Source organism: Pseudorasbora parva, chromosome 5 (assembly GCF_024679245.1).
Source record: "Pseudorasbora parva isolate DD20220531a chromosome 5, ASM2467924v1, whole genome shotgun sequence".
NCBI lineage: Eukaryota > Metazoa > Chordata > Actinopteri > Cypriniformes > Gobionidae > Pseudorasbora > Pseudorasbora parva.
Genome location: NC_090176.1, coordinates 37306605 through 37325157, shown reverse-complemented (window position 1 = coordinate 37325157; position 18553 = coordinate 37306605). Strand labels below are relative to the sequence as shown.

General features: G+C 39.1%; 2 protein-coding genes across 4 annotated transcripts; both read left to right on the top strand.

Annotated features, from left to right (window-relative positions):
- The first annotated feature begins 874 nt into the window (after nucleotides 1-874).
- On the top strand, nucleotides 875-7339 carry si:ch211-160b11.4 (probable serine/threonine-protein kinase kinX). Of its 3 annotated transcripts, none has more exons than XM_067445081.1 (6): nucleotides 875-925; nucleotides 1277-1792; nucleotides 3690-4079; nucleotides 6206-6568; nucleotides 6743-6825; nucleotides 7197-7339. In XM_067445081.1, exons 1-6 carry the CDS (start codon nucleotides 889-891, stop codon nucleotides 7203-7205), a joined length of 1398 nt encoding a protein of 465 aa, XP_067301182.1. In that variant the 5' UTR covers nucleotides 875-888; the 3' UTR covers nucleotides 7206-7339. The 3 variants fall into 3 exon arrangements, with proteins under 3 accessions (XP_067301182.1, XP_067301181.1, XP_067301180.1); XM_067445080.1 differs by having other exon boundaries at nucleotides 6203-6568; XM_067445079.1 differs by having other exon boundaries at nucleotides 6200-6568.
- A 4599-nt stretch (nucleotides 7340-11938) lies between these two features.
- mettl21cb (methyltransferase 21C, AARS1 lysine b) lies at nucleotides 11939-18297 on the top strand. The gene is made up of 6 exons (XM_067445078.1): nucleotides 11939-11990; nucleotides 12216-12350; nucleotides 15044-15207; nucleotides 17373-17490; nucleotides 17632-17903; nucleotides 18026-18297. Exons 2-6 carry the CDS (start codon nucleotides 12254-12256, stop codon nucleotides 18143-18145), a joined length of 771 nt encoding a protein of 256 aa, XP_067301179.1. The 5' UTR covers nucleotides 11939-11990; nucleotides 12216-12253; the 3' UTR covers nucleotides 18146-18297.
- Nucleotides 18298-18553: the final 256 nt, after the last annotated feature.

The window sequence follows — 18553 nt, the reverse complement described above, 5'->3', positions numbered from 1 at the left end:
TTACTTAATTTACTTGGGAAGTGTTAGTTTTCTTTACTTTCAGCTGATTATTAACTTATTTTTTCCCTTTAAATTTACTTTTCTAAAAATATGCCATGCAAAAACTTTTTTTAAGTGGACTGAATTTACAGTGCAGTCAATACATCAGAAATTTTCTTCCAAAACCTGTTTTAGCATTCCCATGATTTATTATGTTAAGCCTATTCTAAGTCTTTAATATTGTAGACCTAGCGGATGGTTTTGTGGGAAATTGTGTACGTACATGTGTGCGTGTCTTGTCATATCCATAAGTGGAGAAAAGTTTCTCCGGCTACTTTGAAAAGTGTATAGTGGCTAATCTTGAACCTCTACGGAATAACCCATTAAAAGAAAAACACAAACAGAGGAAAGTCTACGGACAAAAAGAGCGGTTAATAAAATGAGATTCACCAAAATAATGCCAACGTTTTCCTATTGACATGTTGTTTACCTTGTGATGTGTATATAGTTACATAGTGTACTAAGGCCGAGGGAAAATGAAAAATTGCAATTTCCTAGACCGATATGACTAGGAACCACACTCTCATTCCTGCATAATAATCATGGAATTTTACTGCCGTACAGTGCCTGAAAACAGTCGCAGCACGTTCTCTGTGCAAGCAGGTTGTCTTGTCACGTTGGTTATGTTTACAGAAGTTGGCCGCTATTCAGGCCCTGTATAATAACATTACATTTTCTCTATTAAATGAATTAATAATTATATATTAATAATAAATTATATATAATAATAAATATTTTATTAAATTAATTATAATTTTATGAATTCTAATCTTGTGGTTAAAAATTAAAATAAAAGTTTGATTTATATGGTTTTTAATTCATCTCTTTGCAGAAAGCAACTCAATCAAGATGAGAAAATTGCTTTTTCTAGTTCTCATCTTAACAGGTATGGTCTGTGCTCTACACTATTCTTCAAATGTACTGTTAATATTAACTGTGGTAGTTTAATAAATAACTGGTTGTCCTATTTTTGTACTCTCAACCATTTAATGCAGCATACTGTGCAGTGGGGTTTTTTTTTTTCAGTTTTTTTTTTTTAAATAAATATTGCTCTTTTGACAGTGGATTTGTGCCATAGCGCACTGCACCCATATATTTATTTATTTTCAAAACTTGTACTAACTTTGAACTCTAAAAACACTGCTTAATATTATATTATAATTATTTATAATTCATGGTGGTGAATAATTTAATTGCTATTGATTAACATCACTTCTCTCTGATCACAACTCTGTAGCTTCTGCCAGGTCACCAGTTCATGATGAAAATCTCCCATTTAGAGATCAGCCTTTTGATCATGTGGTAAAGGTGGATGTTTCGACAGTGGTTATAAAAGAACCAAAAGTACAGCCCACAGAAGCAGAACAAGATCCGCTGATGCAGGATGAACCTGTTGCAGATGTGGTGGAGACTGATTCATTGTTGTTGGAGCCGGAGAGAAGAGAGGAACACAGAATAACAGAAGAGACATCAGCGATAGTGGAGGAACCTGTGCTAGAGGCAGATTATCTGACTGAAGACATGCCAGAGGCAGAACTAGAGCCTGAGCCAGAAATAGCTGCCATTCAGATGAACAGAAACAACATACCTGTGGAGGAACCTGTAGTAGAGTTAGAGTCTGTAGCTGAAATGGAATATGAAAAAGAAGAAAATTATAGAGAGGACCCTACACTTGAGGGTGACTTTATTGTGGAGGAAGACCCTGAAGAAGTATTGGAACCAATGAGGGAGCAAAGAATGGCATTACAGACTGGTAAGCTACCACAGACTGATAAAGCATCCCTTAAAAATAAAGGTGCCAGAAAGAACCAAAAAAAATTTTTTCATGGTGATGGTCTAGAGGTTCCCTAAAAAAACATTTTGTGAAAGCTTCTTTAAAGAACCTTTTTTTCTAACCATTGTATAGTCTGAAGCACTGCCCTACCACCAACACACATGCACATTTTGCATGTGTCCCTCATCTAACACACATCTAACACACCTAATTCAGCTCATCATCTCATTACTAGCAGCTGCTAGACTTTGAATTGGGTGTGTCTGATCAGACAGACATACAAAATGTGCAGTGGTAAGGGGTCCTCAGGACAGGACTGAGAACCACTGGTCTTTTGTGCAATGAAAAGGTTCTTTGAATATTAAAGGTTCTTCATGGAACCACACATCCCGCCAAAGAACCTTTATTTTTAAGAGTATACTTGCCCAAATGCTTTTAATACTGCAGTCTTCACAGTCACTGTTGACAGATGCCTTTACCAAGCAAGTGTAAAGTGTAATGTAAATTATGAACATGCAAAAACAAGAGAACCAACCAATATCTAATCAACTATTCACATTACAAACTGTGCATCCACAAAGTATTCACAGCACTTCACTTTTTACACATTTTATTTTACAGCCTCATTCCAAAATGGATTAAATTCATATTTTTGTTCCTCAATTCTACAAAAAATACCCCATTATGACAATGTGTAAGAAGTTTGTTTCAAATTAGTGCTGTCAAAGTTAACGCGTTAATGCTGCCACCACCATGGATGGGATTGGCCAGGGGATGAAATTGCCTGGTTTCCTCCAGACATGACACTTGCCATTCCCGCCAAAGAGTTTAATCTTTGTTTCATTAGACCAGATAATTTTGTTTCTCATGGTCTTAGAGTCCTTCAAGTGCCTTTTGGCAAACTCCAGGTGGGCTGTCATGTGCTTTTTACGGAGGAGTGGCTTTCGTCTGGCCACTCTACCAAACAGGACAGATCGGTCCAGTGCTTCAGAGATGGTTGAACTTCTGGAAGGTTCTCCTCTCTCCACAGAGAAATGCTGGAGCTCTGTCAGAGTGACCATCAGGTTCTTGGTTACCTCCCTGACTAAGGCCCTTCTCCCCTGATCACTCAGTTTGGCTGGGTGTCCATAGGAAGAGTACTGGTGGTTCCAAACTTCTTCTATTTATAGCTGATGTGCTCATTTGAACCTTCAATACTGCAGATTTTTTTTGTACCCTTCCCCAGATCTCTGCCTCGATACAATCCTGTCTCGGAGGTCTAGAGACAATTCCTTGAATTTAATGGCTTGGTTTGTCCTCTGACGTGCACTGTTAATTGTGGGATCTTATATAGACAAGTGTGCTTTTCCAAATCTTATCCAATCAACTGAATTTACAACCTTATCTCACGGCAATTCATATGTTTTTTACAAAGTGGCTAATTCATACAAATTTGTACGATTTTTTGTAAATTCGTATGATTTCGTACGAATGACCTACCCCGAAAACCCCGCCGTTAAAACCTACCCATCACCAGAGTATAGAGAAATCATATGAATTCATACGAGTGAGGTCGTACAAATTGAGGTCGTACGAATTCACGTTGTCATTATGGGCTATTGTTTATAGAATTTTGAGGAAAATAATTATTTGAATGCATTTTGGAATAAGGCTATAAAAATGTGGAAAAAGTGAAGCGTTGTGAATATTTTCCGGATGCACTGTAAGCTTTTTGTTTTTCTATGCACTTTTTGTATAGTAAAATAAAACCTGCAGCTGTCATTTGCCTTGTTTAGCCAAATCATTTCGTTAGACAGATACCATAACCAAGTTTTTTGTTTTTCCCTTATATTTTATAAATTTCTCAAATGTTATATTTTATACATTCCTGAAACAGAACAAGATCCGCTGATGCAGGATGAACCTGTTGCAGATGTGGTGGAGACTGATTCATTGTTGTTGGAGCCGGAGAGAAGAGAGGAACACAGAATAACAGAAGAGACATCAGCGATAGTGGAGGAACCTGTGCTAGAGGCAGATTATCTGACTGAAGACATGCCAGAGGCAGAACTAGAGCCTGAGCCAGAAATAGCTGCCATTCAGATGAACAGAAACAACATACCTGTGGAGGAACCTGCGGTAGAGTTAGAGTCTGTAGCTGAGATGGAATATGAAAAAGAAGAAAATTATAGAGAGGAGCCTACACTTGAGGGTGACTTTATTGTGGAGGAAGACCCTGAAGAAGTATTGGAACCAATGAGGGAGCAAAGAATGGCATTACAGACTGGTAAGCTACCACAGACTGATAAAGCATCCCTTAAAAATAAAGGTGCCAGAAAGAACCAAAAAAAGTTTTTTCATGGTGATGGTCTAGAGGTTCCCTAAAAAACCATTTTGTGAAAGCTTCTTTAAAGAACCTTTTTTTCTAACCATTGTATAGTCTGAAGCAGTGGTTCTCGAACCTGCCCTGGGTATCACCAACACACATGCACATTTTGCATGTGTCCCTCATCTAACACACCTAATTCAGCTCATCATCTCATTACTAGCAGCTGCTAGACTTTGAATTGGGTGTGTCTGATCAGACAGACATACAAAATGTGCAGTGGTAAGGGGTCCTCAGGACAGGACTGAGAACCACTGGCCTTTTGTGCAATGAAAAGGTTCTTTGAATATTAAAGGTTCTTCATGGAACCATACATCCCGCCAAAGAACCTTTATTTTTAAGAGCACTGTAAAAAAATTTTTTTAAAAAATTAGGTTGTACAACAACAAAAAATCTTAGTACCAATTTCCACTAGCTTTTTTTGTTGACTCAAATTTTGTAAATCACAAACAAAATTTTGGGAGGGGGAGGGCTCCGGGCTCGAAATTTGGCCCGAACCCAGAGATACCAACAATACCCCATTATGACAATGTGTAAGAAGTTTGTTTGAAATATTTACATAAGTATTTACAACGTTTGCTCAATATTTTATTTAATACCTATTGCACCAATTACAGCTCTAATTATTTTTGAGTATGATGCTACAAGCTTGGAACACCTATTTTTGGGCAGTTTCTCCCATTCTTCTTTGCAAGACCTCTCAAGCTGCATCGGGCTGGATGGGGAGCATTGGTGCACAGCCGTTTCCAGATCTCTCCAGAGATATTCAATCGGGTTCAAGTCTGGCTGAGCCACTCAAGAACATTCAGAGAGTTGTCCCGTAGCCGTTCCTTTGTTATCTTGGCTGTGTGCTTAGGGTTGTTGTCCTGTTGGAAGATGAAACTTCGCCCCAGTCTGAGGTCTAGAGTGCTCTGGAGCAGGTTTTTATCAAGGATGTCTATCTTTCCCTCAATCCTGACTAGTCTCCCAGTTCTTGCCACAGAAAAACATCCCCACAGCATTATGCTGCCACCACTATGGTTCCCTCTATAGGGATGGGATTGGCCAGGGGATGAAATTGCCTGGTTTCCTCCAGACATGACACTTGCCATTTAGGCCAAAGAGTTTAATCTTTGTTTCATCAGACCAGATAATTTTGTTTCTCATGGTCTTAGGGTACTTCAAGTGCCTTTTGGCAAACTCCAGGTTGGCTGTCATGTGCTTTTTACCAAAAAGTGGCTTTCGTCTGGCCACTCTACCAAACAGGACAGATTGGTGGAGTGCTGCAGAGATGGTTGATCTTCTGGAAAGTTCTCCTCTCTCCACAGAGAAGCTCTGTCAGAGTGACCATCAGGTCATGGTCACCTCCCTGACTAAGGCCCTTCTCCCATGATCACTCAGTTTGGCTGGGCGTCCATATCTAGGAAGAGTACTAGTGGTTCCAAACTTCTTCTATTTATGGATGATGTGCTCATTTGGACCTTCAATGCTGCAGGATTTTTTTTTGTACCCTTCCCCAGATCTCTGCCTCGATACAATCCTGTCTCGGAGGTCTAGAGACGATTCCTTGAATTTAATGGCTTGGTTTGTCCTCTGACGTGCACTGTTAATTGTGGGATCTTATATAGACAAGTGTGTTTTTAAAACCAAGTGTGTTTTTAAAACCCCGCCTTTAAAACCTACCCATCACCAGAGTATAGAGAAATCATATGAATTCATATGAGTGAGGTCGTACAAATTGAGGTTGTACGAATTCACGTTGTCATTATGGGCTATTGTTTATAGAATTTTGAGGAAAATAATGATTTGAATGGAATCAGGCTATAAAAAATGTGGAAAAAGTGAAGCGTTGTGAATACTTTCCGGATGCACTGTAAGCTTTTTGTTTTTCTATGCACTTTTTGTATAGTAAAATAAAACCTGCAGCTGTCATTTGCCTTGTTTAGCCAAATCATTTTGTTAGACAGATACCATAACCAAGTTTTTTTGTTTTTCCCTTATATTTTATATATTTCTCAAATGTTATATTTTATAAATTCCAGAAGTAGAACAAGATCCGCTGATGCAGGATGAACCTGTTGCAGATGTGGTGGAGACTGATTCATTGTTGTTGGAGCCGGAGAGAAGAGAGGAACACAGAATAACAGAAGAGACATCAGCGATAGTGGAGGAACCTGTGCTAGAGGCAGATTATCTGACTGAAGACATGCCAGAGGCAGAACTAGAGCCTGAGCCGGAAATAGCTGCCATTCAGATGAACAGAAACAACATACCTGTGGAGGAACCTGTAGTTGAGATGAAGATGGAGGTGGAATCTGATCAAAAAAATGTACAGGGTGACTATATCTTGAATGAAGATCCGGAAGAAGTAATAGAACCAGCGAGGGGACCAAGATTGCCATTACAGACTGGTAAGCGACCTCAGATGATTTTAACTGGCAAAAAACAGTTCTGATGTAATAGCATACATGCCCAAATGCTTTCGATTCTGCAGTGTTTACAGTCGACAGTTGCCTTTAGCAAGCAGGTGTAAAGTGTAAAACACAGGGGCTATATTCAATTGCAATGTGGTGATATGTCCACAGGGAGGTGGTATTGTAGAGGAGTTATTAGACAAGGCAAATGTTACCAGTTCTTCAGAAGGAACCTTGATGCCAACACTGCTGAGGTAATAATGAATTCACTTAATTTTCATATTATTTAGACTAGAGTAATATAGTTCTGGCAGCCAAATGGAATGTAAATCAAATTGTAACTTTAGTACAAAGTAACATTCATGACTTGATTTCATGGATGTCCAGTAGATCTGTTGTTTTTTAATAAAAAGGTGTATATTTAATAAAGTTTGTTTAAATATATATAATTTAAATTGCTTTGGTTTACAAAATAATTATATGCTGATTCATCTAATTCAGTAAATTAGCATTATATTGTAAATGTAGGATTTATTTGCTGAAAAAAACATAACCTGCCTTAGCTGCCATAAAAATAAAACATCTATATTGAATTAGATTGTCTTCGTTTTTTTTTTATTTACAGGTTATCTGACGTTCAATGATGTACCATGAGAAATCTTCAAACTGTTCATCTGTTCCTGTCCACTTTAGACATTCAGGAAGTTAACCTAATCTGCTACAGTGACTTTTATGAAGAAAGTGTAAATAATAAATATTATTATCATTATTGCGATTTTTAAATTTTTTATAAAGGTTATTCTGTAATCAAACATTTTAATTACATTTGCCATTGGTTTTCAATATTATTATTATTATTATTATTAATAAACATACAATATATTTTATATGCCACAACTGACTCATTTGTTAATATACCATTAAAGGGGGGGTGAAATGCTGTTTCATGCATACTGAGCTTTTTACACTGTTAAAGACTTGGATTCCCATCCTAAACATAGACAAAGTTTCAAAAACTAATGTTGGACGTTTGATGGAGTATTTCTGTGTCTAAAATACTCCTTCCGGTTTCTCACAAGTTTCGGAGAGTTTTTTGCGAGTATGGGTCGACTTGACGTTAATAGAACGGAAGGTCCTTGTATGGGCCGTACGGGCTCTTCTCCCGGTAGGGTGCGCGCGCGCGTGACTAGAGCGAGAGAGGAAATGCACGCCCGTAAACACTCTCAGGTGCAGATCCAGTCGTCCGTGAACACTTATGTCGGTTATAGTCCGCGCCGCGCTCCACTTTATTCCTATGGTTGACGTCGAGCGACTTCAACGCTTCAGCACAGCATTCCGGGAAGGCAGCGCTGCATTTGAACCAATTTGAACGCAGAAATGATGGGAAGCTTTACAACATCGTTTCAGTCGCGTCGCAAAAGTGGATTTCCACGTCACTGCTGTCACAGGACTTCACCAAATCATACCAAAAAAGTGTGTTTTTGACGGAGCGGTCCCAGCGATAAAGGTTCCGTCCTGCTTTGGAAGCAGCCGGTGAGTAAAACTGCTTCAAATGTCTCTGCTATTGGCTATCGGCTATCGTCGCGTGAGTAAACATCAGTAAACGACACGATCGCGTGCTTCCTCATTCAAATGCGCTAACGGTTACTCAATTGCTGTTCTCTGTGTAACACTAGTCTGACGTGCAAAACTGTTTTGCTTGCTACTGCTAAGGTCTAGTCGCTGCATAAAATAGTCCATAAACCGAATCATGTCCTCATAAACTGTGAGTAAAGACACACAAATGTTGACAGGATATTTAGTGAAATACAGTACATACCACAGAGACGGACGTCCTGATGTTGCTGTTTCTCCTGTTCAATTTATTTCTGCCTCAGATTTGATTCTGGATCATTATCTGTATTAGCTGAGATCAAGCCTGCAGTCTCCCTCTCATTTACCAGCCTGGTATTTACTGAAGCTTTCGCGCCTCGATCGCCCCCCGGTGACCTGTCCCAGTATAGCTGCCCCTCTGTGTTTTCTAATGGACGCGAGGCAAACTAAATAATAAAATTACATTTCAAATATTTTTTCCCCAAATTTAGTTTGTCACTGAAGGCAGTTATCATCACGATGATTTCATTTCAAGTGTTCGTTTTTAAAATAAGTTTAGTTTTAGTTAGTTATTTGATGCTATAAAAACGGGGGGGGGGGGTGATGTCATGATTGACAGCTGAGATCGACGGCTTCTCTGAGTGAAGTTGTCACTGAGGCATTAACTGACTTTTTTCAAAATTGTTGGGAGCAGATTGGAGCTTTAGCTTTAATTTCTACATTTCCATAACTGTTTATTTCACACTAACATAATTAATTGTTCTGCATCTGCGAGAGAGTGGGCGGGCTTTTGATATCGCAGCTCTACTTCCTGCTCTACTTCCTGCGCTCTACTGCGCAATTCCGGTCCCGAAATCGCTACTGCGCAGACTCGGTCCCAAGATGTCCGCACCGTGCAGGCCGCCTAAAAGCTTCAAATCTGCCAAGCGGAAACGGATGATGTCGAGTCGTCCATATTTTTTACGGTCTATGGCTGAGATAGCCATGGGTTTCTCCACGCTTGAGGACGTCACCGCTTTGTTCGCGATCGTCATTCTTTAGCTCCGCCCACACGATACGCCTCCAGGCGCTCGTTTTTTTCCGGAAAGACTCGGTACAGCCTATATTTCTTTTATAAATATAATAAAACTAAAGACTTTTCGGAGATATGAAGGATGCAATACTACTCTATAGGTACTCAAGATTGACATGAGATTGACTGAAACAGTCAATCTCTGAGTGTCTGAGTGCCCCCCCCCCCCTTTAAATTGTTGTTGTTCACTTGCTAAATACATCCTGTTGAACAGTTCTATATTTTATATTTGATGTAAAATGGTATTAAATAAAAGTTACTTTTACTATGGTCTTTTATTATATTTTATTACTGGATATAAGCCTGTAATTTCCATGCCAATAGTTGACTCATTTAGCTGTTAACTGAAAGGACACTCAATGTTAAATCCTCACAAAGCTTTTCACTAAAGCTTCACAGAGGCTTTAGCCAGGCGCTTGTACGCTAATAGCTCTCATCACTATGAGCCTACCATGGAGGCTGTTTTCCATCCCATCATCTGTCCAGGAATCCCAGGATTCCCATATTTCTATACATCATCTATGGGATAGAGAGAGAGCCACTTGGTCTGAAAGATGCATTTGATGTGAAGCCAGTGGTGGAGCCTGGGACAATCATAATGTAAAAAATGTCTAAAGGTAAAGTGTGTAATTTCTGCGCCACTAGCATCACCAAACAGATTTGCTAAACAACTTGACTTTACATAAAAAATAAAAATAGTGAGTCAAGAAGACATCAGTGGATATTATCAGCTTGTCCATATGACATAAAGCATTTATTATGTTTTTTCTAAGTAGGATTTAAAGAAGTGTTTTTAACACATTATGACCAAATGTCATACCTGGGCTAGAAAAATTGGCATCATTTGTTCAAATATTATGAAACATTTGTTAAATTATTTGTAAACATAGTTTTGCATGGAGCCAATTGTTTTTTCTTTTCTTTTTTGTGAAAGTGATGAAACATGCCAAATTGTGCAGACAAAATAACTAGGCCGTCATACAAAGAAATTATGAACACATGCAAAAACGAGAACCAACAAAAATTAGTAACTGATTATGTAGCCACCCTGTGAGCTTTTAATGCACGTTTTGCTGTAGTTTGCCTTTTTTGCCAAATCATTTTGTTAGACAGATACCTTAAACAAGTTAAGTGTTTTTTCTTCCCTTATATTTTATATATTCCTCGTGTTTTGTTGCTATAATAAAACTTGTAGGGTCATTAAAAACAAATATCACTTTTGATATTTGACATTTTAACAAGAAATGTGAACATATCATCTTTAAATATGTACTTTAGAACAGATATGCTTAGTTCCCACCACTTAAGGATTATGGCCATAACGTGGATGCCGATCGGCTCAGGTGCCGAGATGATCTACTAGAATCTTTAAAGCCAAAGATTTTCCAGAATGGTTCATATAGATATTATTATCATAATATCTAAAGATTAACACCCTCTCTCTCACTTTGTCCGACATTCACTCTGGGATGTGGGGTTAAAGCTTACGTTGGCATGCACAATACACAATACAGTGTTCTTCGTGGCTGAGTCAGTTTTCCATTTTACCTCAGCAGCTGTGTTTTCGCTACTGGGTGTCAGTGAAGGATTTGCAGTGACTAAAGCAAAACCAATAGCCATTTCAGTCAGAAATGAATACTCGTCACCTGGCTTCCCCCAAATATAGAAAAATGTTGTTTCATAAGCAAAAACGACCTTATTACACTAATGGTGAGAAAGCTATAACGTTTCTCTATTTGCTTCAGATGGATGTTTTTAACGCTGATACAACAATGCTGAGTTAATCACGTGGTTATCACTCAAACGATCGAAACATTGCTGTTTTATTTTACAAATAAAGGAAATAGTTAAACAGTGTGCGGATTTAGCTTATTTTTTTCATCCTTTCATACTAGCCTACTGTTGGAGATCATTTGGATGTGCCTACTTTTTTAACTTTTTATTGAACATTGTGAATACTGTGTCATATTAATGTTGACGCCATTTTATAAATGGTTTGGCACACCACAACACCCCTTACATATGGTAACCTTACATATGGTAAAATCCCAAGTTTTATTACTTCAGTATTTCAGACATCATCATAATTTATGTAGGTCTGGTCTCAGGATATTTTTGAAGTCTGATTTCATCCCGGCTATTAAAAGGGACCTTTAGGTCGTCTTCCTCTTGCAGACAGTAAATGTACGTCATCCTTAATTTATTTGCCATTTGTGCTTGTACAAGTTATTGGACCCCAGCTTCAGCTTCCAAGATCCCACAGGCCGCATTATATCTGCCAGAGCTATGCACAGGCTGTGAATAAACGGATATGCTCTCATGGATGATAAGAAAATAATAGAAACTGGCTCCCAATGAGGTCAACATGTGGGCAAACACAAATACCAACAGCCATCTTTTTTTTTCTCCCTCTACATATCTGTCGGTTTTCCACAAACTCAGGAACCAGTGAGAGGGATCAGTGATCCCTGAGGAAAGGATTGTACTCAGAGCTGTGGAATTAAATGGCTTTGACGCAGCATGCATCTCTCTCTCTCTCTCTCTCTCTCTCTCTCTCTCTCTCTCTCTCTCTCTCTCTCTCTCTCTCTCTCTCTCTCTCTCTCTCTCTCTCTCTCTCTCTCTCTCTCTCTCTCTCTCTCTCTCTCTCTCTCTCTCTCTTTCTTAAATGACTGCAAAATTGATACAGTGCTTCCATGGGAGGAGCAGAGGGATGATGCTACTTTATAAAAGTATATTTCCCCTGTCAAGCATCAGGTTTGTGTTTGTGCCTCTTTGTTGTTTGTGAGAGTAAGTATGCTTTCATTGCTGTTTGTTGCTGAGTTTAGGGTCAAATTAATTTCTGAAGGAATTTTGCTTGCTTTTGGGTACTATTCAATTCAACAACTACTCCAAATGTACTATAGCACTCTAGAAAGGCTTGGTAAGGAGAAGGAGAATGTTTTATTGAGAATTAAAAATGCGAATCTTCCAACATGATAGCAGTACTGAGCGTGCAGACATTTGGACTTGATTCCATAATGGAGACAGAAGGAGGGCCAAGTGTAAGTGTGCAGAAAAACGGAATCATGAAGCAACCAGACCCTGTCAAACCACCACCAAACAACACAGAGGAAGGTAAATAAACAGAGAATGATATGGGAGCAATATGGCAGTGCTCCAAAAATATGTAAATAACAATTATTATTATTAAAATCTATTATGTAATATATTTTTTATTTATATTATGGTATACACCGATCAGGCATAACAGTATGACGTAATATTATGTTGGTCCTCCTTTTGCTGCCAAAAGAGCCCTTACCCGTCGAGGCATGGACTGTGGTATCTGGCACCAAGATCTTAGCAGGAGATCCTTTAAGTCCTGTAAGTTGTGAGGTGGGGCCTCCATGGATCAGATTTGTTTGATCAGCACATCCCACAGATGCTCGATTGGATTGAGAGCTGGGGAATTTGGAGGCCAAGTCAACATCTCTAATTCGCTGTTGTGCTCCGTAAACCATTCCTGAACCATTTTTGCTTTGTGGCAGGGCGCATTATCCTGCTGAAAGAGCCACAGCCACCAGGGAATACAGTTTCCACGAAAGGGTGTACATGGTGTGCAACATCAACATCGACATGGATGGCAGGACCCAAGGTTTCCCAGAACATTGCCCAAAGCATCACCCTGCCTCTGCTGGATTGCCTTCCCATAGTGCATTCTGCTGTATTGTGTTCCCCAGGTAAGCCACACACGCGCCCGGCCATCCATGTGATGTGAAAGAAAACATCAATTCATCAGACCAGGCCACCTTCTTTCATTTCTCCGTGGTCCAGTTCTGATGCTCACATGCCCACTGTTGGCACTTTCGGGGAGGACAGGGGTCAGCATGGGCACCCTGACTACTCTGTGGCTATGCAGATCCATACGCAACAAACTGTGATGCAGCTGCAGTTTTGTAGATGTTCTGACTCATGCAGTCGTCTATAGCCATCACAATTTGACCCTTGTCAAACTCGCTAAAATTCTTACGCTTGCCCATTTTTCCTAGCCTGACAAGCAAGACCCACATCAAGATGTTTGGTCTGGAAACTCACCATAGACAGGGCTCAATCCGAGGGGCGGGATAAACGGTTGTCTTTCAAACTCCCTCTGCACGCGATAGGATAGCGCTACACCAACCAGAGCAACGAAGGTGAAGCAGAGCTCGCTGACTGATTAAACATTCGCCGTATCTGGTCGGCTAAACTACGGACACATCTTCCCTTTTTAAGAATGACTTCAGTGCCGCTCTTTGTTCTTTTCTCAGAGAAAAGCTTAACTCCAAGTCTTCCAGAGTCACGGTCAAAGCTGATTCGAAAGACCGCCACCGTTCTCCAGTTTCTGTGTTTACTAGAAGCACGCAAACGCAACTCGGCCGTTGTCATTATGGCCCCGCCCGCCGACTCTATACACGATGTGATTGGGCCGTCCAGATTTTGAGGAACACAGCTCAGAATGGTATTGAGAGTTCCTAGACGACACTTGCAGGCAAATTAAATTTGCTGCCGCTAGGGTGCGTCTAGATTTCTAGGCTACATTTTTCCTGCTTCTAACACATCAACTTTGAGGACAAAATGTTCACTTGCTGCCTAATATATCTCACCCACTAACAAGTGTGGTGAAGAAGAGATAATCAACGTTAATCACTTTACCTGTCAGCAGTCATTATGTTATGCATGATTGGTGTATATAGCAGGATTAATAAAACCTACTTTACTTTTTTTATTTTTTTTATTTTTTTTTACAGCAAACAGGATTTGTAGATCTAAGACTTGCACTCATGACAAAACACATAAAACTTTACTATGCTCCATCTCAAAGACTTTCAAACCGATCTCCAGAGAAAATGTAACTTTAAAATTTGGAGATTTCATATAAATTTGTATGATGTGATATGCAAGGAAATGTCCAATCTTAAAGGAACTGTATGTTACAAATGTATTTTAATTAATCATAAAATGGCCATGATATGTCACTAGACATTAAGAAATCATGTTAATTACAAATACTTATTACTGACTGGCCAGGATATTGTCATTTAAAAGTTGTTGTTGCAGCCCTCAACTGATTTTGATGTTGACATGTTGTGTTTTGGCCTGAAGCTCCACCCTCCACTCATCGACCAATCACAAGGTCAGTAGTGTTTCGGCATCCGGGTTGCCAGCTCTGCTCTAGTTACCACAGCTGCAGCTAAAAAACATTCCTGCTGGATCCTGCAGCCTATCTGGCAACCTCGAGTCAGGGGGGAGGGGGATAGTGATTGCAGTTACAGTTTTGGCCACAATCTTACATACACTTCCTTTAAGAAAAAAACAAAACAAAACATAAGCACACCAAACACAGCCCTGAAGGCTGTCAGTGAAAATGGAAGACGTTTAACAAAAGAAATGAAACCAAAAACCTTGTAATCACTTTTGACTTTACTTACATAATGGAATATCATACATCTCACAAGGGTTATTTTGGCTAGAAGTGGGTGTTTCATAGCCATGCAGGTTAATCAAGAGGCTGAAATAATGGCTATTGCTTGCCGTGATGAACCTAATTAATAATCAGTGAAATGTAAAAAGAATTCAGGTCTCCAATTGAAAATAAAAAATTAAATTTTTCAATTGGCCGAATTAAATTTCGGTGAGTTAAATTGCATCAATTCACAGAATTTCAATCTCGCAAATTGAAAAATTTAGACGTGATCAATCACTAGAAAATGTTCAATTGGAGACTTATTTTTTTAACAGTGTGACAACACACAAATGAGATCACACAAATTAATAATTTTTTCTTTCAGAGGATCTGGAGGGTAAAGACATGCAGAAGGAGGCACTGAACAGGCGCAATGCTTGGGAGCCCAGTGTCTTCTACTCCCTTGGCAACGAGACCTTTTTCTTCACCGGACAGGAGATCAGCATCCGAGAATCCCTGGACTCTTTTGGTGCCGTCATCTGGCCAGGCGTAAGAAAAGATATTATCAGTGCTTTTTTTTACCCTGGGTTCTCAACATTCTTTGTGTGTCTGTGTATGTGTGTGCCCTTGTTTATATTAAATTGTGGGGACAAATGTCCCCATAAGGATAGTAAAACCTGAGATTACCTACATTGTGAGGACCAGCCAGCGGTCCCCACTTATCAAAAGGCTTATAAATCATACAGGATGAGATTTTTTGAGAAATTAAAAATGCAGAATGTTTCCTGTGATGGGTAGGTTTAGGGGCAGTGTGTGTGTGTGTGTGTGTGTGTGTGTGTGTGTGTGTGTGTGTGTGTGTGTGTGTGTGTGTGTGTGTGTGTGTGTGTGTGTGTGTGTGTGTGTGTGTGTGTGTGTGTGTGTGTGTGTGTGTGTGTGTGTGTGTGTGTGTGTGTGTGTGTGTGTGCGCGCTTTTTGCAGAACAGAAACAAACAAAAAGAAAACAGAACAGCTGTGTCACTATGGGCATCACATACAGTTAAGGGTGTCACATAGAGTTATAGTGTTCCAGTTCACTTTAAATCAGGGGTTACTCTCCCAAGGTCGCAGAAAAGAGAGAGAATAAAGAAAAATAAAACACCAGGAGAATATTTGGTAATGGTCTTTTCATGTCCATAAAAAGTTCAAGGTCCTCATGAGACCTTCAAATTCAGATTATTTTTATTGGACAAATATTTAACACTGAGATTATCAATATAATGCTATATTGGAAATGTGGGGCAGAAGAAGAAGAGAGAAAATACATCTCCCTCTGTTCAATTCACACTCCTATATACATTTAGGGTAGAATTTCCATATCTCTTACGATCACAATCCACTCTTCTTTGTTGGTGGATTCTCATGCAACCATTTCTTGGTTATTGTTTGAATATTGATGTCAGTTGGTATGTTTACTAAACATGTTCTCCATCTCTAATCTTATCAGTTTTATTTCAGTGACTATCTCTAAACAAAAGACTGAATTTTCGGACAAAATATGTGGAAATAATCAGCCATGGAATTGTTACATTGGGTTATCGCCATTCTAAACACAGCTGTTAACTCCAAGTAGTGAAACATTTTAAACTTGTAATTTAGAAGTGGGGTTAGCACCACTTAAGCAACCCTGCAGAAACGTTTGCAATGTTAACCCAGCGTTGAGGTGCCATTGCCAACATTGTTCAGTGTAAAACGATGTGGTGTTATGCTGCATTCAAACCATGTCTTATTTTTCAATCCGATCACACATAAATGCATATAAATAGTACGAGTGTGCAATGTCATGGAATATATACGCCAAAACTTTTTTTGGCGTGCATATGATAAGCTGTTTTTTGCGTGCATATGATTCGCACTTTATGGCGTATATATGACACGCTCTCTTGGATAGGTTTAGGGTAGTGGGGGTGGGGGGATAAGCAAATGGCTTATTCTGAGACATTGCTTATGATTTATGGGAAATTTTGGAATTAATAAATAAGGAGTGGGTGGATTTTTGCCATTAGAGGCTGGTTATGCACTGTAAAAAAAAAAAAAATCAGGCCCCAATTGAAAATTTTCTAGTGACTGATTCTCTAGTGACTGTGATACATTTTTCAGTTGGCAAAATTGAATTTCTGTAAATTGATGCAATTTAATTCACAGAAATTCAATTTGGCCAACAATTTTTTTTGTTTGATCAGTCACAAGAAAATGTTTTAACTGGGGCCTGTTTTTTTTCTTTTGTTTTTTTTACAGTGTAGCTACACACTGCAAAAATGAATTTAGCATAGGTCCCCTTCAAAGCCTAAATGTATTGAAGATATTCAGTTTTGAATAAAATTAAGTCACCCATTCCATCCATATTCACTGCGCAAGATAATCACAGCTTGTTGACAAATCTAGAATTTAGTCAAATATGTTTTTGGGGTTTTTTTTGCATGTGGAAAATATGTCCACCATACATTTTTTTTGGTTTCAAACATTTCACTTAGACCTATACTTTACAAAAGGGAAGAAAAGACGATAGCAACTTCTGTTTCATGGTGATTTTAATCCAGGGTTTAGAATGCACTGCAATGCAAAATGGCAAGATTACCGACCCTGGGTTAACTAGGCATGTTTGGCCCTTTGAGTTCTTTTGTGTTTTGAGGTGTAGGCTATGCTCAGACTGCACATGTGTGTTTGTGTGGACACAGGCTGTGGCTCTCTGTCGGTATTTGGAGAAGAACCGGGAACGGGTTGATATGCTAGATAAAGCTGTGCTGGAACTTGGAGCTGGAACAGGACTGGTGTCCATAGTTGCAAGTTTACTCGGTAGGCCTACATAAACTAACCTTCATCCTTTTCTTTTTTGGCACAGTAGAAGATGAAGGACAAATTGATTTGACTTTAAATTACTTATTTGATTTAAATGATTTAATTTACAAAAGTCTTTACATATTTTCTCGCATCAAGGTGCCTGGGTCACGGCCACAGACCTACCTGATGTTTTATCGAATCTCAACTTTAACCTTTCGCGTAACACACGGGGCCGCTGCAGGTACACACCTCAGGTGGCGGCTCTGACCTGGGGTCAGGATGCAAAGCAGAATTTCCCCAGCTCCGCCTACGATTACAACTATGTGCTGTGTGCAGACGTGGTCTACCATCACAACTTTCTGGAAGATCTAATGATCACCATGCAGTACTTCTGCAAGCCAGGAACCATCGTACTATTGGCAAATAAGGTTAGGCTTTGTATTTTTGAACCATTCGTTTTAGCTAAAATGTTAAATGTGACATTTGGGGTAGTCTTTTTTTAATTTTTTTATTTATAAGACCTGTTGGTTCTCGGTCTCATTTTCAACAGGTGAGATTCCAATCTGACCTGCATTTCATTGAAAACTTCAAAAATGTTTTTAACGTTACATTGCTGGAAGAGATCCCACAAGAGGAGGTAAGGATCTATCAGGCCACTGCAAGGAAGTGAGCCCAAATGAGAGAGGAGGAGAAAACAGAGAATAAACAACATGATGTGCAGCAAGAAATGTATATGACATGGGATATAAGTCCAGCAGCCCCAATATTGAATAGAAAATGCTCCACCTGTTGGCCATCTGCGAAATTACAATGACTGCAGCTAAACGCTACAAATCCTGACAATAATGCAAAAAACAGGATCTCAAAAAATGGATAAATGTATGTTTTTTTTTGTGTATATTAAAAACTATGAAAGCCTTTCACTTCAGTGTATTTTTTTTTTTAGCAATGCCATGTCAAAGCAAATTTCTCTAGCTCTTATTTAAAGATATTTCACTGCAATCTGTTGTATGGAGTTGGAAACCGACGTCCATAAAGAAAATGTTTTTGTGAATTTCTGAACAGATATTTTTGACAA